General features: G+C 46.4%; 1 protein-coding gene across 1 annotated transcript in view; it reads right to left on the bottom strand.

Moving 5' to 3' along the window:
- NTRK3 (neurotrophic tyrosine kinase, receptor, type 3) overlaps positions 1-21,877 on the bottom strand; it is a 179,200-nt gene that overhangs the window by 123,564 nt on the left and 33,759 nt on the right. Inside the window, exons 8-10 of the mRNA XM_010152408.1 lie at positions 18,851-18,874; positions 17,824-17,894; positions 15,955-16,057 (exon numbers count right to left, since the gene is read on the bottom strand). Of these exons, the coding sequence (XP_010150710.1) occupies positions 15,955-16,057; positions 17,824-17,894; positions 18,851-18,874 (198 nt within the window). The remainder of the gene's footprint in view (positions 1-15,954; positions 16,058-17,823; positions 17,895-18,850; positions 18,875-21,877) is intronic.

The raw sequence follows: 21,877 nt of genomic DNA, 5'->3' as shown, positions 1-21,877 counted from the left end.
ATCTCCCTGAAGTTCAGGCCATTGCTCTTTTTCTATTCCCCTTCTGAAAACATTGCTAATCTCCTTTTTTTTTCCTTTTGTTGCCTACAGAAAGCCATGATAATATAACCTCCTTCACACCTCATCTCTTCTAGCTGACACGATAACAAAGACGTTTAATAATAACAATCTCAAACAAAGAGCACCACAGTGAAAGAACCTGGGAAGCACTTTCATTGCAGATGCCAGAGAGATCTGCCAGGAACACACATCTCAGAAGACAGTGAGCAGACACTTAGACTTCTCCCAAAACCCCCAGGTGCCAATGGGGCAAGGCCATCCTGAGCAAAGGCCACAAGGGTGGTCAACACGCACACCTGCTCTTCAAGGAAGATGCTCAGGACAGCATTGCAGGATGTTTTTACCCTGAGCATGCACCAGAAGCTTCCATCTTTGGGTTTTCCGACCTTTAACCGAGTCTGATGGATGTCCCTGAGGCTCACTCTGCAGTCAGTGGTGAGAGACACAGCTCCAAATGCTTCTGCATCTGCCTAATGAGGAACCCACATCTCCTGGATGGCTCTGGAGGGAGCCTGAAGTGATTAGTCTCATTAAGCCTCTGCAAAAGCTACTCCAACATCAAACTGATGAACTATCCAAGGCAGACTTGTTAGCAGAGGGTAAATGAAAATCCAGCCTTGCTATTTTAACAGTCTACAAGGTGTCATTTCTGCTTGGATGTCCCTTAACCCTTGCACACCCTGGATGGCTCACTTGGCTGTCAGTGTCAGCAGGGAGCCCATGTCTGTCTCGGAGCCTGTCTCCGTCTTCTCATCAAGACCATCCAAACCTGCCTGCTCTGAGTTACTGAGTAAAGTCCTTTTTCCCTAGTTAATGCAACATTTTATTAAGTACCATCCCCTGCTCTCCTCACACATACCTCAGCACTTGTTAGACATTAAACCCAGGATTGGCAAAGGATGTTAGAGTAATTTCAGTAGGATTTGTCTATTAATTCCCTTCACTACTTTTTAAACTCCCATGCTCAGAAAAATGTTGGCACACATGTCCATCTCAACAGGTAGCTACTAATGAAATTATCCACCAGATGCTTATTCAGTAAAGCTCAGCTGATGTAGTAGCAGGACCCTCACCAAAAAGGTGCCACTGAGATGGTGGGGCTTGGAGCTGCTGTCACAGCTGACGAAGGCTGCTGCAGAGACACATCACTGCCCCTTCGCTCCTTCAGAAGCGCACACAGCATCCTCATGCCTCCCAGCCCACATTTCCCCCATCTGCAACATAAGGAAAGGCACAACCATAGCAAAAACCTAATCTGTGTGTTTCTGATATGCCCCAGAAACAGGGACAAACTACCTCAAACAGATGAGGACCATTCATTTCTTTTTCCTCTAGGAGACAATATTTACTAGAAACATTTCCCAATCTATGACTTCTAGGAGATTACATCTTGATAACCTGAAGACTTTCTCTGGCATCATGATGCATTTGACCCCCTGTTCCTCAAAAGCTGCAGCAGGAGGCACGAATGCAGGCAGCGCTGCTTGCAGGGCTCCTGCTCCCTCAAAACACATGCCAACTTTGGGGAACGATATTTCCACAGCTATTTCCAGGCTCTGGACTGAAGAGTTAAAAATCAAACCTGCATTCCCACAGACAGAAGGTGCTCAGATAACTTTGTTGAATCTGAGTGTGATGGAGACATGCAGTTAATACCCACAGGCTGCCACACGCTGCCCCCCCCGCCCTGCTCTGCACTACCTTAGGATGGCCTTTGGCTCCAGTGAGATGGGTCTGTTTGGTTTTCTTTGGTTTTATTGCTACCTGATCGAGACAACTGTGTGTACCTTCTCAATAATTTAAACTGACAGAGCTGTGATGGACCCTGTATCAACCAAACCTCTTTGCCAAGGCAATATCCTTCAGTAGAAAGTCTGAAGGACTGCAGTATGTTCAGTGGAGCCACATCTCTGGTTCACACCTCTCCCATACCTCCTGTCCTTACCAGATCAATAAAAGAAATCAAGATTCAACCACCAACTTTCCATCTCCCACACTGCTAACCAAAACAGGAAACGCTTGCTGTTCCCTCCAACGTCCTCCCGCCTTCCCCATTCACACCCCAAAAAAAGATGCAAGCATCTTTTCCTCCCTCTCCACTGCTCAAGACACACCAGCACACTTAGGAAATCATTAGCACAAATTCCAGCCAAGATTATTTATCCTTAAAGAGCCTGTCCGACAGCTAATCTCCCTCCAGCCACTCCTGGGCTCAGCAGCTCAGCGCAGATAAATAGGCATTTACCGCCAGCTACTAACAACTTCATAAAGCATCTTCCTACCCTTATTCCCCCGTGATGCCTGTGTGCAGGCACGTGTACACACACGCACAGGCTCCGCACCCACAGAGCGCTCAGGGAGAGGAGTTTCCTCCTTCTCTACATGCTTTGGTAAGGGTGACACAAAGCATTAGGCTGGCTGCTGCATCACCTCTCCTTTATCCTTCCACATCCTCATTTCTTCTCACCTTCCAACTACAAACTTCACAAGACAATGCCTCTGCATGTTGCACCGGCCATGAAGTTTTTGGAAGACACATATGCCATAGGAGAGAGCTCGAAGATCCCAAAACACATGGGGCTTTGTGTGTACGTGCCAGTTTAGCACCAATAGCTGAAAGTAAAATATTTGGAAGTAGCTCCAGGACAAAGCTCTCAAGTGCTGGGTTCAAGATTGAAGGGTTCCCCACTAAGGACGGAGGATGTTAAGGGACCTATAAGTTAACATGAATTTGCACAAAAGCCTGATGTCTTTGAGGACCACAAATGGTTAAAAACAATATCTAAGGATAAAGCCTGATCCAGTAAAAACAGATTTTTTTTTTTTGCTATTGGCTGGAAATGAGGATTTATCCTCAAGGCACAGTTTCAAGCAGCACTCTGCCTCCTTGCCTGTATCCAGGGGGGTTTCGAAAGGTCGATATCAAAACAAGTTGCTGCACCACAGGTCAGCAGAGCAACCAGAAATTTGAACTAAGGTACCTCTTACAAAGAGATATGTTACACAGTTCTCTGCAAACTGTCTAGTAGCAGGTAAATAAATACCAGGTTTGGTCTCATCAAAACAACAGTTTCTGAAAGAGAGATATCTAGTGGGCATTCAAAGGCCCATTAACGTGTTAGTAAAAGACTCAATCAACAAAATTTAATAGTACCTCTCCTCTTTTAACAAAAAAAGAGCAGAACCTTGATCCTTTTTGGCAGATTAACAAAAAGCCTGTCCATGCAACTGGTCCCAAAACCACCAGCTGAAACCCCAGCAAAGCTCTGGCAGGAGGAGTGAACCCAAGTGAAACGTATTTTGCTGAAGCATCCCTAAACCCAGTGAATGTTTTAACTCCTCTGTTGGGATGCACTTAAGAGGCAGCAACTTTCTTTGGTGTGACCTGATCACAGCAAGTTCAGCAGAACTTAAATCAATGCCTTTACCTATACATATCAGAAGGTAGGAAGGTGCCCTGCTTTACCCTTACAACTTCAGTTTTAATATGCCAAGGTGGAATACATGCGCTTTGCTGATAAGGGGTTTTGGCACATGCTGACATCCCATTAACTCCTGTATCATGTTAATAGACAGTAGCAGCCAAGAAGTATTACCTGAAATCTTTAAGCAGAGAGAATAAGCCCAAATCACTCTTACATATGCCAGTAGCATAATAAACTTAGAAAAGAAACATAGTGAAGACCATATATTTTGTTACTAGGGGATAAATAACATTAAAAACGGGAGAAAAATCTGAAATCCAGCTGTCCTGCAGCAGCAGAGTGCAAGGGGATTTCTGCAGACACCCAGAAGTGAAATCAGGCTGTATCCAATTTCAGTGATGGCACTTTAGATGAAGGGAGATTGATAGCAAACAGGAGATAAAACAATTAATACTCTTTAAAAACAATGGAGAGAAAGAAAATGAAATAGTGACCAAACCAGCTAAACAAAGTCCCACTTGAAAATTCAGCAGTATTTCCTCTCTTGGTCCCAAACGCTGAGGGGACAGACCTGCAGCAATCTATAGCAGGATACTCAGAAAAGCACTCAGCAACCCGAAAAGCATGAAGTCTGATTACCAGATGCTGCTACCAATTTAATTCTGAGCAGAGAAACTTGTCAAGAAGGCAGACGTACTGTAAGCCTGCAAAGACATTTTCCTCTATATACACATACACGCACACAACTTGCATTTGCTCTCCCAGCTGAAGAAATTAATAAGCCTAACTAAGTTTATAGTAAAAACATCAAAGGAAATATTAGGGAAAAAAAGTATTTAAGAGCCTAAATGGTAGTGGAATCAAGAGGATGAAGCAGTTGGTCTGTAAAAACAAATCACGCTGAACTACCTTCAATGCCTTATTTTCCCGACTGAATTACAAAATTAGTCAATGAAGGCTGCAATATATTCGGGCTTAGTAAAATATTTGATATTGTCTCAGAAAAAACTTTCTTGAAAGACTAATTAAAACTGGCTTGGATATGAGCACTGTCATACAACAGCATTAATAATAACAATAAATTTGATTTACATGGCTCTTCCCAGCTAGTGCCAGTCTGGAGGGGCACAAATATGGCAAGGATTTAAGCTGAGGAGGCTCGCCACAGGGACTGGTGTTAAGGCTGGGTTTATCCAACACCTTTATTACTTGAAAATGAAACAAACCTACTGAATTAGCTAAACTGTTGACAAGTGTCTGTTTAGGGGGCAGGGTGGGAGTGTACTAATTTTGAAAGCCACCACTGATACGGTGGGTCAGTGACTGAGCAGAGCTGGTTCCTTCTCACCGGCTCCACTACCCTCCTGTAAGTCGAGTGGCACCAAAGGCACAGCAAATCACACAGGCAGTGCGTCCCTTAGCCAGCAAACACAGGCAGAAGTAAGAAAAACAGGATGCAAACTACAAGAACATTAAAGAAAAACATGTTACAAAGATAAATCACCAAGTCAGTGGGAAGCAGAAACCTGGAAAACAGTTACTGCCCAAATGAGCTGGTGATGACCACAGGATGCAAACAGGTTATAAGCCTGCGAAGGAGCAAGACCACTCAGGAAGATGTCCCCAGTGAGCACCAGGGGACCAAACCTGGGGTAACCCCCAACCATGCCAGGCACAGGGCCAGGAGCCTCCTGCACACCAAGAAAACTCAGAAAAAGGCAACAACAACAACGTTGTGATGATGGTGGGAGGACTGAGCTGTGATGAAAGAGGGCTTGCATCCGTGCATCATGTGGGAAGAGCCAGCTGCAACGACCCTCGGGACAACCAGCGATGCTGAAGCCAAGGAGATGGAGTGTCAACGCATGTAATGAATTAACCTCAATAAACTTCCCTGCCCCTGGGTCCAGCCCCAGAGTGCCTTTGGTGACCAGCACAGAGCAGTACAGGACCCTGCACATCACATGTCCTCCTTACAACCCTCAGCACCCGGTTCCTCAGAGCGACACCCCTCCCACGGAAGGGGCACCTGCCCTGCCCCGCTGCACCAGAGCCCCTCACCGGCTACTCAGCCCTGCTGCGGCATCCCGTCCCTGTGTGCACAGGGATGAGCGCAGGAATTTACCCAAATCCCAAGTGAAAAAAGTCAGAGAAATTGAGAGTAAAAATTGATCCTGACCATTGTTACCTCAAAACTATGGAGGTTTTATTTTTATAGTATCAAACCTCTCTCCTTCATGAAAAAAAAGTATCATAGCTTAAAAGGTAAGTCCATGCTAATTATTACCCCCAACATCAATCAGAAAAAAAGAGCACATGGTTGGCAGGAGTGCTTTGGATGAAGATACACTTTGCTTATTCCCACCGACCATACACCTGCTGACTGTGAGAAACTCCGGCTCTGTTTTCTTTTCTTCCCACAGCAGGACTGAAGCTGGAGCCCAGTGGAAAGACTGCAGGACCTGGGCCAGATCCAGCAGCATCCCTGGATGCCATGAGAGGGTGCCAAGGGGCTCCTGAGCAAGCGGCGAGCAGACCTGGCTGGCAGCTCCCGCAGAGCCCTGCGGCCTCGGAGAAGAGGCAGAAATCAGCTCATCAGGATGGGGATCCATGGCCACAATCCGCATCTCTGCGCTGCATGGTGAGAAACATGTCTCAGCCCAAGGGCAGTAGCGGCTTTACCTGCCTCCGCGAGTGCCGGCTCCACTTAACATAATGATTATTAAGCCCTGTCAGCAGATATGAAACCATCGGACACAGCTCCGCAGGCAAGCGCTTCGAAAGCCGCCGAGACGCCCCTGCTCGCAGGTTTTCGTTATCCATCTGGAAAATTGCGGATGTCACAAGAGCTTTTAGAGCATCAAGATGAAATCGTCTTGTCAGCAACAAAAGGGCCAGTTTCTCCCCTGCCCCGATCCCAGCAGCTGTCTCAGGGCTGCAGGCTTCCACGCAAGCGGATGGTGTTGCATCAGGACACTGGTGCTGCCGGCACCCGGGAGCCTCGCCAGCACACTGCCCACCCCAGAGCTCCCATGGCACCGGCATCTCAGCCTGTGCCGCAGGAATCTTACTGTGAAGGAAAACAAGGGTGAAGAAAACTGTTTTTCTCTTCACGCTAATTCCCAGCCTCTTGTCTGACTCCTGACTGCGTTCGGCTGGGAAGAGCTTGCAGTTTGCTGGGGAGGATGAAGCGTGCCCTGGGAAAGAGAGAAAATGGAGACACAGGTTCCCTGGCATCAGCTTCTCCTTTAGCTGGTTCAAGTGGAATGAGGAGCAAGTCCAAGAGTTTTTAATCTAAAATCCAAGCAGACCCAACCATTTTCTCTGCCACAGTTGTATGGGATTCCATCCTCCGTGGTTTTTCAAGCTGCTGCACCCCTTTGGCTTGGGTAGCACCAAAGGCAGATTGTGGCAAAACCACCTCACCAGAAGTTATGCTTCTCAACGGGGCTCTGATCAAAAATGTCTTTTTCCTTTTCCACAGGGAAAACCCTTCACTGGTCACAAAGTGAGGTCTTTCAGCAAGTAGAGCCACAAACCACCCCAACGCCAGGGTGCGTAGGATGCTGGGGTGCAGCATCAGGGTCCTGATGTGAAACTACCCCATCCAGGAGAGGCCGGTAACTCCTGCAGATGCTGGGCCAAGGTGACATAAAACAGTTTTTCTTCACCATAGCACCAACAGAAAACCAGTCTCCCAAACAGAAACTCGATTACAACCCTGCCTCTCAAACACAAAATATGAGAATTCCAATGTGATTTATTCCTCCTGTGCACAAAATACTACCTCCAGCTGCCTTTGTGTACAGGTATTATCTTCTGGTCCATTGATTTTTAATAGCATAGTTGTAGATGGAAATGAGATGCCTAAGCACCACATAGGGTTCTGCACTGCTCCCACCTTTATCAGCAGACGCTAAACACTGGTGCTGATAACAGAGTTTCTTGGGGCTGTCCAGGACACAGGCAGGCTCGTTACTGCACAACAAGAAATAGAAGCTGGAAATGGAACAAGCCCATTATATCATCAGATGCTCCAATGCTCTCTACAATTTCTTTCCTCAGCACTTTCACCAGTCGAAGCTTCAACAGCTCAAATGACAGCTTCTATCCATTCCCTTGAGACATTATTCTACTGCTTCCAAATTTCTAGACACTCCTTCAACCACACTCAGCCCAGGTTCAAAACCAAGCAGCACTGTTCTCTTCCTTCTCTACCTTTGTCTTCATAGCTTCCAAACACTTCCCTTGCCAATCCTGCCATCTACATCGCAGTTACCCATTCCCTGACCAGGAGCTAAGCTCTCCTGGCTGCAGGGCTTAAGGACAGAGTGGCAGACCTCAGCATCCCTGGAAAAACACCACATAAACAAACAACAATCCTACAGCAAGTCACAAGGAGAAAGAAGTGATGAACTTACCAAGGATGTCTTCCCAGAGGACCATTTATCAACATCAACAGTAGCCAAATCTTTCAAAGAATAGACAACTGCTGTACAAACTACAATTAAAATATTAAAGCCCTTTGCTTCTTCCTGCTCTGTACCTTATTAAAGCTACTTCAAAGCTGACGGTTATCTGGTGGTTGGCCACTTTCAGAAAGACACAAGAGAGCGCACAGGACGCAAAGCTTGCAGAGATGATGTCTCTTCGTCAGATAGTTATACTGGTTAAGAAAATAATTGCTTGTTCTTTTGCTTGTGCTGGTTTTGGCTAGAATAGAGTTTACTTCCTTCACATAAGCTGGTATGGGACTGTGTTTTGGATAAAACATAGCATTGATAACACAGGGATGTTGTTGTTATTGCTGAGCAGTGCTTACATGGAGGTAAGGACTTTTCTGCCTCTCATCCCACCCCACCAGTGAATGTGCTGGGGGTGCACAAGAAGCTGGGAAGGGACACAGCTGGGACAACTGACCAAAGGGATTGCTGGCTAGGACTAAACCACAACACTGCTGTATGGGGTACCTGTTCCAGAGATAAACAGAATTATTCTGGCTCTGTGCTGTCAATCCAGCATTTTTCACTAAAGCAAAGCCCTGTGAAAAGAGATGGACAGACATCAACAGATGAAGCAGCAAACACAGGTTGGAGTCATGAGGTAAGCAGCAGCATCGCTGTGCAGAGAGGTGCCCCAAGGATTAGTCCCTTCTGCATGGCCCTTGGGGGAAGCTGCTCAAGTGACTGAGCCTGGGTGATTTCACAACTGTGGAAGAGATTTATGCAAGCGGCTGGACGAGGAATTGCGGTGACTCGATTGCTCGTGAGTGGATGAAGGACATCTTCCCAACCCTGCAGTGCAAGGAAAGCAGCCACGGGTCATTCCCACCCTCTCCCTCCTAAAGGCTGTGCCCACCATGCACACAAAGGCAGCAGCCAGCACAGTGCCACACACAGCAGGATTCCCAGACTGCCACTTGTTCACGCTTTGCTGGTGCAAAGCTGGTGCACTGAGCCTGAAATGGGGACAGATTAAAAAAAATATTAAAGAAAAATAAATTGTGACATCTTTCCACCACCTCAGCTGGGAGTTCACATCGTGCTGAACCACAGGTAAGATGAGGGTCACTCGCACAGCTTTTGACACCGCAGCATGAGAACCACTTGAGAAAGTCAGCAGCGAGACACCTGCTAACGCAGAGCTGCCCTGGGCAAAGACTGACCGGGCTGTGGGGCTACTTCGGGGTGAGCGGTGCACCCGGGGTTCAGCACCCAGCTGGCGACCGGAGCAAATGCCTGCACCCGCGAGCAAGGAAGGTTATGCATGGGCAGGAGAAGCCTGCAGGAATGTGATGTGAAGGAGGCCTGGGGCTTCTCAGGTCACCTGAAAACTACTGATCTGACTTTTTTTTTTAACTGCTTTTAGTTGTTGCCTAAAATAGACACGTTGGTTTTCTAAAAGCAACTGAAATAGATAATGGCTGGTCAGTGCACTTTACATTGCCTTTATAACTAACCTATTAATACTTCTGGGAGTGGAAAAATGTTTTATTTCTAGATCTAAGTATACCCTGATCTTCTTGCTAACCATTTCTCCCATGGGGTCATTTGATGCACCTCTTCAGCACGGGTGGCTCCTTGCTCCTTCAGGCAGCAACAAGCAAAACAAGCAAACCCCCTTTTTCAACGCCTTCGCTGGACCAGCAGCACCTGGGACCGAAGGACAAGGGATGGCAGCATTAACTGTCGTCCTAACAGCGGATCAGCCTTTGCAGAGAGGAGACACAGAAGCAGGTGTCTTGTCACAGCACCCCAGGGGAGAGGTGGGATCTCGCAGAGGTTTGTCAAGGAGCCCAGGGCTGCAGAGCAGCTTTCCCTTCCTACCACCCCACCAGTTACGGACTGTGTGGCTTGGCAGAGGGTGAGGCGCTTATCAGTTCGAAGAGGTTTATGCTTTATCACCTTGAAGGCACTAACTAAATAAATAAATAGCACAGCTTGCACTTCAGCAGAGTATAAACAGGCATTTATAGAAAGAAGCCCCAGTGAAACCACATATCCTTTCAATCCACTTTCCAGGCAAATAAAACCGAGTAATATCAAGCACAAGAAGTATATCAAGGGGCTTTTCAAACAAGCAGAAGGACACCAACAAGGAAAAGCCCTGACCTGCGACAGCTTCACATGGTCATTCTGCCCACGCATTTCAGGGGGCTCAGCCCCTTGGCACCCTGGACTCTGCACATCGCACACCCGGGCTTAAAGAAAACAACAGGTTCCCATTTCCAGTTCATTAGCATGGCTCACCATACATCCCTGAGCCCCTCTGGTTAGCTGTGCCTTTTAATGTTTGGCTGTTTCTCTCCTGTACCCATGCCAGGCTGGCTGATATTACTTTGCTCTCTCTTTCTTCCTGCTCCCACTACATGGCAGGCTCCCATGAGGATGAAATGAAAGGGGTCTGATCACAGATTTCTCCTGAGCAACTAACCCTTAAGGTGCAAGCTCTCCGAACTCAGGAGTGTTTGCTCATTCATATGCAGCTGCAAACAAATAATCAGGGAAAAACAACTAGTGCATGATTATAGTCAGACTTGGCCAAGGCAACATGGGTCAGAATTAAGCCTCATCTGAAAGGTAGGCCATGGATCTTGTATGGGTTTTTTTTCCCCTTTAAAGCTGCAGTGATAATTGCACAATGAAGGAGAAAAGAAAAAAAAAAAGGCAACAAAAAAACAAATCAACAAAAGCAAAAAGCCAGGCACCCGAGATATCTTTGCAGGAGCTGGTCCTCTTGAATCAGAACCCTGGAATTGTTCTGCAATCGACTCAGCGGACAGTTACCATCTGTTTATGGAAAAAAATGTTAATAACCCCCAATCATAATCAAATAGGCAACCACTTTACTTTAAGTACCTATTAACTAATGCTAAATTACAATGGAACAGCTCTGCAAGTACTTCTGACATCCACATGCACATCAGCAGTGCCAGCACTTTGATCAGGGCTATTAGAACAAACACCAAACGAACTGATAGCGATGCAATTCCTCAAACACTACAGAAAGCGTGGGCAGTATTTATTTACTGTTTTCTTGTTTCTCCCCCACCTCCTTGTTGTTTCTGTCTATTTTGTACAAAAATATGTATATGCCTGTGTACAGAGAAGCACCACCCACCACAGCAGACCCCATGAAAGCCTGGTCCCCTGTGTTTTGTTTTTCTGTCCGAGGCTGAGCTTCCATACAGATTGTCCGATGCTCAGAAAGGCTCGAGGCACCTCCATCAGTGGGGCATCACCCAAGTGTAATCCCCTATTTAGCCCCCCTATTTCCATGATGCCTGTAAAGCCATCTCTAAGTCCTTCCTGACTCTTCTCTGGGTAGGACCAGCCAGAAGATCCCAAAACCTGCAGCAGAGAAAGGTAAAAACCAGGCAGAGCTCTACAGACAGACTCACACACATGCAGAGAGGCAGCGTGATCACACGCCTTACTTCTTTAGGAAAGCAGATTAAAAAGCAATCGACTCTTTGCCAACTGTATCCAAGTCTGAACAATTAGCTGGCACTGTCTCTACCACGGAAAACCTCATTTGGAGAATGCAAGTAAAGCTTGGAAAATAGTTCAACTCAGCAAAATGACAAGTGTTCATCTGGATTTTGTCTAGCATCTTTTCCTCCGTATCTCTGCAAACCCAGTGTTTTGGGGTTTTTTGTTTGTTGGGTTTAAGTTGTGCAGCACCAGGAATAGGTCACACAAATATGCACAAGCACACATTCTTTATCCCTAGGCACTGGCAAATGTAACAGAAAACAAGCAAAAGACCATGTATTTCAGTCCTTCAACCTAAGCGTTTACACAGCCTCCACCACTGTGCCATCCAAACATTTTGTTAGTCCCAGGACTTCTCTGTGTCGTTATTATTGTTTTATGAAATTTCAATTTTGTTAGTCCCGAGACTTGTGTGAGGCTTTTTTATTATATTATGAAATTCCATTTCCTGTCATCTGCTGGGATTAACCTTTGATGGGAAGATGCGGGTTTACGAGGCTTGCAGTGACAGGCCTGACCCCAGAAGGTGAGGTGTAAAACCCTCCACCTCCGGCGGGCGTCAGGGAACATGGGACACCAAGCCCAGAGCAAGCAACATCTGAGCAGATGCTGGGCTCCTTACTCCCTTGCAGTCTATCCCATCTGTACAACCCACTCCTCTGGGACACCGAAGTGCCCTGACTCCCAATTCCTTTCTCTGTTAGATCCTGTTCTTCTTCCTGTAAGGCTTTAAAATGCATCTCAGCTTCCCCTCTGGATCCACCGCCTTTAGCAAATACTTGCAGCCCATGTCTGTGATTTCAAGGCTTCTCAGTTTCTGTATTCACTTTTCCCAGCGGTTTCCCCTCCACTGCCTCCGTGTTGCCTATGTACCACCAAGTTTCACAAAAAGCCGCTTTGTTTGCCATTTTCCTGCCGCCTCCGCCACCCCGGCTCCGGTGATTCCCCAGTCCCCCCCCCCCCCCCCAGCTGCTTCAGCCCACTCCTATCCCCCCCAGCTACAGGAGCCAAAGTCAACAGGCAGCCAGAAAGGGGATCTGACCTCCGCCATCCCCTGTTAATGAATGCCCTCTCTGGAGAGAGCAGGGAAAGGCACAGGGGATGGCATAGAGCCAAGCCTCCGCAGGCTCAGCCGAGGGATGCCAAGGAGCCGGGAACACAGCGCGTCAGAGCTCCCTTCACAAAGGGCTTTTGTTGATGCCACCGCTCCAGCCCGTCAACGGCGCGCTTGGCAGTGCGGGCTTTTCCACCGTTTGGCTGTTGGCTGTATCAGTAGCCAGGTCGTAACCAGAGTGGTGGCTCTGCCAGGACTCTCGTGCAACGCTCCAAGGGTGTGCTACCAGCCAGAGGAAGACAAATGTGGACACACCACCCTCTCATAGTCCTCTCCCAGCCATGTGCCCCGAGATGCAGTGACTTCCTTTTCAGCAAAGTCAGCTGGGACATCAGTCCACTTTTAAGACTAGTGGGCAACCCAGCGGGCTGGCCCAAGTGGACTTTCCACCCCAATGTGACATCCAACCCTATCAGTCCAAGCCCACTTCACTCTCTAGGAGATAAACCATCTGCTTAATGCTAGGAGACACAGAAGGAAAAAAGATGTGCTCAGAGAAACGCACGAGGTGCTCTGAGAAACGTGTCCAACATGAGCACATAATGTTCTGCGTCCGTGACAAAAACAACAGGAAAAACCTGCTCCTGCAGGCCTGCCAAGCTGGGATTTCAACAAGTGGCAACATATCAGCTGGCAATGAACAGCTCCTGATTCAAGGAATGATGCACTTTCCCAAAAAGACTCAGGTTTTGGATTTATTTTCTTAGCAAATGATAACATGATGGGTGCTGCACAGGATGGCTCCTGCCCAAGCATTAACCGGTAACGAGGGATTCAGAGGAAAGTGCTGGCTAAAGGAGATGTGGAGGTGGTTGCCAGCTGCACTGTCCCAATACAGGGTGTCAGAATAAGGTAGAACCTGTTTATGAGCCCCTGAAAGAGCAACTCAGACCACTCAGTGATTTGATGATTGAGACAAAGGAATCACCTCATGAGCAGAAAAACTCCAGAGAGGAGGAAAGGAAGAGCAGCCCATTAGCGGAGTGAAAGAGAAGACTCCGCGGAAAGAGACATGAAGCACAAACGTAAGCTTCAAGGTATCATCGCCAGAGTGGGGCAAACTGCAGCAGCTCAGCTGAGACCCTAAAGCGACCAATGGAGAGAGTAAGGCTCTGGACTCCGGGACCTGCAGAGCAGCAAGCAAGGAGAGTTTAGAAACTGTATTTTGGAAAGCGTGCAGGGGACTGTGCCATTTCTTGAGGGGGTGAGAAATAAATCAGCTGCCAGGGCAGGCTGTAGCCAGGCTACCACCAACCACCCCATCCACTTCAAAGTCTTCGTGTTGCGGGTGAAAGAGGTGAGGTCTGGTAGCAAGCCTGACGCAAGACAGGAGGCAGAGGCTAAAGATGGTGGCCTGGATGTTGACAATGGTACTATGGGTAAAGAAAAAGTGTAGGCAGAAGAGATGCTGGGGAAAAGCAGGAGGCATAAAGCAGGTAAGCCCATGGGCTAGGAAGACACTCTACAATCTGCAGCCTCCAACAGGGAGCAGAGCTTAGACAACACGAGTAGGCTTCCCACCGCGGTGCCTATGACACTTGTGACTCATTATAGAGATATCTTCCTGGTTTTAAAGATGTATTTAATTTCCACCAACTACATCTCTCCAAGCCGTGTCATCAATAAAACTTTTAGAAACTCTGCAGTTGTTTCATATCAGAGCTGAAAGAAATAACAGCACAGGGAGGAGAACAGCAGGCTTTTGTGGCTAAACACTTTTGCCTTCCAAAACTGCACACACAAGGGCCCATCACAGCATCTCTCTGGTTTCTGGGAATGCAGATATCCACTAACACACTTGTCCAAACACATCTGAACGCGTACACACATCTATTCACCAACACTGGTTACTCACGTTAAGGTTCACTCCTCTTTGAATCTTCCATTAGGGTCAGAAGTTACTTCTCTTATATTTGTGTCTCTAAGCCCCATCAGTGGCAAACACCCAAGCACTTCCAAAGTGTTCTGACACATCCATCCAGAAGGCACGTAACATCATCCCAATTTTACAGATGGGGAAATTAAAGCGGAGACAGAGGTTAAGATGGCTAATTGCCTACGGACACTAAATGAGTCAGTAGAAGAGCTGGGAATTGATCCCAGGAACCATGTCTTCCACTCCTCTACTCCACCCACCAGCCAGAACACCCTACCAGATGGTTCTTATCATTGGACATATGGACTAAATATTGCAAAGTTGGTGTAGAAGATCTGCTATTTAATTAAATGTCCTGTCTTCCATCACCATAGGATGCATAGGGGAAATTCCAGCCAGAATCCCATCTGGACCCATTCAGGAAATGTCTCTGTAAAGAAAACAAAGCCCTAGGCAAACACAAGAAACCTTCCCAAACCTATCAACCTGCCCTGTGACACAGACCCCAGCAAGGCCAGGAAATAGGCAGCAACTCAGGAGCCTTGGAAGAAGCTCGTGTTTGTCAAAGTCTGGCTTCAAATGGCCTATGCATGAGCCACCAATTAGGCTGGGAACTACTTTGTCATCTGAAAGCTCTTCCTCCAGCCTTCACCAGGCACCACCAACGCTGGCCAGCTGGAGATACCAGCAGTCACAAAAAGCAGATGTCACAGAGTCATCTACTTTTTTCTGGCATTAGCTCTATCACATCACAGCGCTGGTGTTGGTAGGACAGAGAGACCAGTTCTGCCAGGCAAACATCAGATGCCTTCTCACTTTCCAGTCACTACCAAAGACACCTGAAATAGCTCCTAATGGGGTTATTCCCAACACGGAGGATGAAACCTTCCAACAGAGAGGCAGCAGAAAGACTTCCACATCACTAAAAGAAGGTCAGCAATTGCTTTCCCAGCACGGACCTTACAAACTTACAGCAGCGTCTCGGTCCCTGTTCACAGACAGGCACAGAATGGGTGCACCTGCCTTTCCAACAGAACCCAAACCAATATTTGCAACCTTCTGTTCCCCCTTGACACCCTGCGCTCTGCACTCAGCGCAACACAAGGCAAAACCCCTAAGTCATAAGGTCTGGGAAAAAAAGGTTTCATCCAAGAACATGCTCTCCTGAGTACAACTCCCTCAACCCGTGGCTGGAGGGAGCATGCTCAAAGCTCTTCAGGGCAACCTGCAGATTCAGCCATGTACTGAGAAGGAACACACTTGCATACTTCTGCCCGTGAGAAGCACATACAGGTGAGAACGACCTGCCCGATATCTCCATTACACTCTCAACAAACAGAAGACAGCTGAACAACATTCTCTTCAGAAGGCTTTGCACCAGTACTGACAACGTAGGAATAAAACCACAACACCTTTCCACGTGTGCTATAAAAGCCGGGCAATCCTGGAAGGTGCCTCCTGCTAGAGAAAAGCAACTGCACGTACCTTTCATCCCAAACTTGGACCGCCGACCATACTTGTTGATCATAATAAAGAGGACGACCAAGAGGACACAAGCAAAAGCTGCCAGCCCAACCGCTATGGAAACCTGAAAGGAAAAAGCCTTAGAGTCAAGACAGAGGAATTTAGGAGTCTAGACTGGAAACACAGCATCTCCTTGCCCAGTTAACCTTTCTGTAGGCTCATACCATCTGCTGCAGCCCCATGGATCAGCTGTGGAGGAAAATGCACAGGAAAGCAAAGGGCTCTGGCACAGCTTGGAAGCATCACAGGCTGTTTGCAGGACTGGGAAGTTTGGGTTCTCCTTATCAGTGATGTCATCCTGGCACCAGTTCTCCACAGCCTCTCACTCATACATCTGCAGGGAAGGAGGACCTCTGCTTCAGTGTCTGGGCTCCCCCTTCACTGTACCACATCGTTAACCTCCATTTGTAGCATCACCACCGTGCCATGATGTCACAACACTACAACTATACCAACCTGAGCTGGGAACACACAGGAGCAGCAGAAAATACTTTAAAGAGGGCAAATCTGTCTCCATCCAAACATCCCTCAAGACAAAGAATGAGGGAAAATAACACACCACAAAAAGAAAGGAGAAAGAAATTAAGTACAAGTAATTTTTTTCCCCCAAAACATTTGGTTTTCCTAAAGCCTCTAATGGTTCCCTATTTATTGTAATTTTTAGTAGTAAATATTTATACTACAACAGTGTCCAAAGTCCTTCACTGGAACTGTAGTTCCACTGTGTCAGTGTACAAGCAGAGGAAAGAAAACCTCTTTGCCCTAAAGGATTTACAATCCCCGTCTTATTTTAATATTTATGAATATTTATTCTTTCAAGTCTTTGCTCAAGATACTTTCATTGCATTGATGTAAACAACAATTTCTTTGGCATTTGTCCAATTGTTCTCCTGCACTGGGTCTTGTGATGCATTTAAACTTTGCCTCTTTTTACAAAACTGTATTCTGCTGTAATAGAAAATACATCATTTAACCAAGAAAAAGTAATCTCATTTTGCAACCCTTTTCCCTGCCCTTGATACATTAGCTACAAAGTTTTTACATTTTTTATTTTACCATGCTCTATTTTCATCCCGCTTCTTGTTTTCTGTACTTTATATTTAATAATCAGTGCATATTATTGCTCCAGCCTCACTTTGCAAAGCTTTCACTTACAGGAGATTTTCAGGTGGATGAGAACTGAAACCAGGTGGATTGAATTTTGTTCATTCTGTTAACACTTGGTGGGTTTCGAGATCTTAAAAATTTCACAGACTTAGAGTAATTGTGTAACATGCTAAATTTCCCCCCCCCAATACTTTTTTTTTCCCCCCCCTTTTTCTACCTGGATTCTACAGAAGAAAGACAACATTGAGATCTGATAAGCTGTAGGCTTTCTTTCCTTTTTCATTTTTGGCATGCCCTGCAGAGCAGGAGAGAGGGCAAACTGGCATTGACAAAACTGAACCCAGCTAAATCCGAGTCCCTCACAGGGCTAAACTTAACAGCTCAATAAGAGTATGAAGCATAAAATTACCTGTTTGTTTGTTCTCTGGGTGCTACTTTTTTAGAATGAGAATTTCTGACCCTGCCAGCAACAACTTCACAGGATGCCTTGTTTTCAAAGAGCTCTCTAGTTCTACACCGCAGACCCAAGAGGATCAGATGGTTCGTGTCAGTATTTTACTTGCCTGACACAAGCCACAAAATCCTTCTGATTGTTGTCTTGAGTCATAAAGGAAGAGATTTTCCTTGCAAACATCTCAGAAGAGCACAGGAATGTAAGTGCTGAGTCACCAATAACAAGAAATGCATGCAAAACAGTTCTGTGGAGAAGAGGATAGGACTCACCCCAAAAGTGTCCTCCTCCGGTTTGTGGGTCACAGTGATCGGTGGGGTGGGACTCACTTCATAATCACCAACTGAAACCAAAACACCGAAGACAGAAGATTCAACATGGCTCCCATGGGACTCCCAAGGCACCAACACATCCCCACTAGCAGTGCCTGACCTAATGAGATCCAGTTCACCCCTAACAGAGTCTGCAACTTTCTGTTTCAGTAGGCACCAAAATCAGCCATCAGAGAGTTGTCTGTGCACAACAGCAGAGAAAACACAGACCAGGACAACGTTGATGTCACTTCGACTTTACAAGACAGAATCATTTAGCTGCCTGGTGCCCTAGGGTGGATGGCCTCCACCCAAGCCACAGAAATCATTGAATGGTTTGGGTTGGAATTGACCTTAAAGATCATGTAGTTCCAATCCCCACTACCATGGGCAGGGACACCTTCCACCAGCCCAGGTTGCTCAAAGCCCCAACCAGCCCGGCCTTGAAATCCAAACATCTCCTAGAATATTCAAAAATCCACTGAGCTAAATAGGGTTAAAACATGAGACTGACTCCAGCAGAACTTGCTCCAAAGGAACAGTAACTTGAATTCTTTTTGGAGGACGTGGGGGGGGAAGAAAGAACCTGTTGAGGAAACGCTACAAAAGTTGAATTGACACACAACTACTTTGGGCTTGGCCAGCCAGCTTCTAGTTAAGACCTCTTCTGCTACACCACAACCAGCTGGTTAGAGTTTCAGTAACTCTGAAACTCTCTGAAACTCTTAAACTGCCATTTAAGGCCTCAAAGACTGTAATTTCCACTACAGAACCTTCTTCAGGAGGTCATTAGAGGGAAATTAGCATCTCCTGGGCTCCAGAGATCTCCCAGCTGATGAAAAGCTCCCCAGCCATCTTGTTCATGCACGGGGACACCAGAGCTTTGTGCAGCCTTCATCAACTTGTTTTTGGAGCGTGTAAGTCACAGAGGGGCAGGGACCACGAAAACAAAACACCCACGGTATGCAAAGGCCAAGGAGATACTTACTTGAGACAAAGTTGTCTGTACTCTCTGTGGAAAGGACAAAGAGAAAAGTAACACAGTTAGGAACATAGCAAAGGGAGCATGGTCTCGTTCCCAACCTGCCTCAGACACTCCACCACCCCAAAGAGCCCAGAAAACCAAAACATTTCACATTTTGTCCTGTATGGGCAATTGTAACTGGAAATTGCTGCACACGTGCCAGCAGGACATGCTGGAGATCATGGAGGGCACAGGGATAATTCTGCAGGGCTGGAACAAGAGAGGAGGGATGCTACTGCCAAAACAGAGACGACTTAGCAGCACCCCATAAGGAGATTTTTAAAAGGTCATTAAATGACCCTGCTTTCAGCAGGCAAGCAAAGCCCAACAGACATAGGCTCAGCAGAATGAAGGTGGAAGGGAGAAAAGCATATTTTGTCCAGGGGAAAAAGCCCTATTGGGGCAAAGACCTGCTCCCAGGAGGGACAGTCCACCTTGGGCAGAGGGTTAAAGACTTTTTCTGGGCTCCCTCAAATTTTTAAAAGCTAACAGCTGCTGAACTGGACAGGGAGGCGGTAGCTAAAGCCTCCAAGAGCAGCCTAGAGCTGCTCTTGCCTGAGACATCTGCAGCAGTCCCTGCTGTCAGCCACCTGACTGTTCCAGTCTATTCAGTAAAGCTCCTTCAGCTCTGAAGGCGGTCAAGGCCTCAGACAATGAGGTCTAAAGCTCCGAGTGACACTCAGTTTACATAGCATGAGAACAACGTCAGCTTTCAATTCACTCGCCCGTGTAAGAAACTGAGCCTGATATTAGCTGGAGTTTACACAGCTTTGCTGGCAGAGGTCTCCTGGAAGGACGCTGAAAGGTTCATGCTGAAGTACGGGTGAGGTTTGGAAGGGAAGCGTAAAACAACCCCCGGGTGACAAACACAGCTTTCCAAATCAGGGGAAAAAAAAAACCTGAAAAAATATTTTTGTTTCAAGTCAAGCAGAAGAGTAACTTTCCTTGGCTTTTTCTAGCAAGAGGGAAAGAAAAAAAAAAAAGGGAAGAAATATTTCATTGGGAGAGACTTTTTTTTTCCCCTATTGAAGCAGACAGAGTCTAGTCCTAAAACTTGCTGCTTCTACATTTTCCCCTTTCCATTTTTCTCTGTTGGACTAAGGAAATTCAACAGAAACCCAGAAAAAACGTTTTTCCCACTAAACCTTATTTTTCAAAGCATAAAACATGGCCAAGAAATTTCAGCCAACTTGAGTTTTGTGAGAAGTTTCCAAAGAACGGAACACTCATTAAAGGAGGGGAGGTAGGAACATTAACCTCTGTGGATTAAATAAGGAGATGGTAGTCCATGGTAGAGATGCCAGTGACAACATGCAATGAGATTTTTGTCAGGAGATGACACGAATCTTTCCACAACATTGCAGAGAAGCAGGATATGGCACGGGGCATATCTCCTAGCTCCCATCCGGATTTTAATAGCACCCTTCTCCTCTCAACCTGGGAAGCACAATCTGGCATGGTACCAACAAGAGATTGCAGACCAGGTGGGTTTTTTTGGGTTTTTGGTTTGTTTGTTTGTTTTTTTTTTAAACCAAAAACCACCATGGTCACGAGTCCTTTCTATGCTGACAGAAAGTTTTCCAGGCACTACACTTTCATTAATTAAGACTAATAATCTCATCCAGGGTAGTGACAGCAAAACCCTTGCACGTGTGAATAGCTATAGGCCATAAGCTTCTTGAATTAACTACACTGGGGAAACTTCCATTTGTGGCATTTTCTGGAGGAATCTACCTTCAAATGGGAAATTATAAACATCAGCTGCATTGAGTGTTCATGTCAGCTGTGGCAGTGGACAGAGCAACAAATTTCAAGGAAAGTAAATTACAACCTGCGTTGGGCTGACAGGGTCTGCCAGGGTGAGAAATGGTCTGGGACTTCGGATCAGAAGAAATAAAATAAATGGGTCAGTTCCTGACAAAAGATGGTTCAACACCAACAGCACATACAAGGTGTGGGTGAAGATGCTCTCACAAGGGCAATATTTTACATATATTTCTCACAAATGGATTCTCCCAGAGCCTTTGACATAAGTGGCTCTTCAAACATCAACATCCCTTCCCACATCACAGCACGGTTCAGATCCATTTCCAAAATCAGCTCTGCAGAACAACAGCTCTGCCCCCTTTTCTGTAGGTCCAGCACCTACTTAAGAGCTGGCCCCATTTCACAGATGGGGAAACTGAGTCACTAAGGTGGGACCTGACAGAGCTGAAAGTGCAAACCTGTGCCTCTCTGCACCCACCTACATTTGATAAACTGCTCTTTTGCCCCGACAGCAAGAAAAATAAATAGGTCAGAGAGCCAAACAGGGCATCATCCTTGAAGGTTGAATGTAAGTTTTCCACTCCTATCCATATCAGCCCATTTGTTCAATTGTCAGATCGTCAAGGCAGAGATCTGGGGTTGCATTTATGATATTTGACCTGCAGGAAAACTCTGTGTACATATATGGTATGATATAAATAATAAATGCGAGTACCATTGGTATTTTTCTATATTTAGCAAATGCCCTATTTTGCTGGATTTTCTTGGGCTGCAGGGGCCAATTTAGAACCGCCACTTTCTCATGGCATCATTCCCGAAGGCAGCAGCATGCACAGATCTTAACTCCATGATGTCCAGCATGATGTTACAATGACAGGGAGTAGACCAAGACCCTCCACGCTCCTACAGAGCAGACAGATCACCACAAAAGTCTCTCCTGCATTCTCCAGAGCTGGATCTTCATGTCCTCAAATGCTTTTTTGTTTTTGCAGTTAAGCCCTGAACCACTAGGGAGTACAACAGGGAATTCCAAACAATCACTTAAGAAATCCCAGCCAACTGATGCAAAGCGACTAATTGAGCCATTGCATCTTTTGTAGACCTGTCATCCTGGAATTGTACATGTCATATTTAGGAAGAAAACAATCCTGACGCTGTTGCATCCAGCTAAATCATTTCACAAATGCAAGCTAGAAGGGGGGGAAAAAAAAAAAAAAAGGGAGA

The sequence above is a fragment of the Eurypyga helias genome, unplaced genomic scaffold (assembly GCF_000690775.1).
Source record: "Eurypyga helias isolate BGI_N326 unplaced genomic scaffold, ASM69077v1 scaffold11570, whole genome shotgun sequence".
In the NCBI taxonomy this organism is placed as follows: Eukaryota; Metazoa; Chordata; class Aves; order Eurypygiformes; family Eurypygidae; genus Eurypyga; species Eurypyga helias.
Note: the sequence above shows the minus strand (reverse complement) of the source record. Positions and strands in the feature narration are given on the sequence as shown.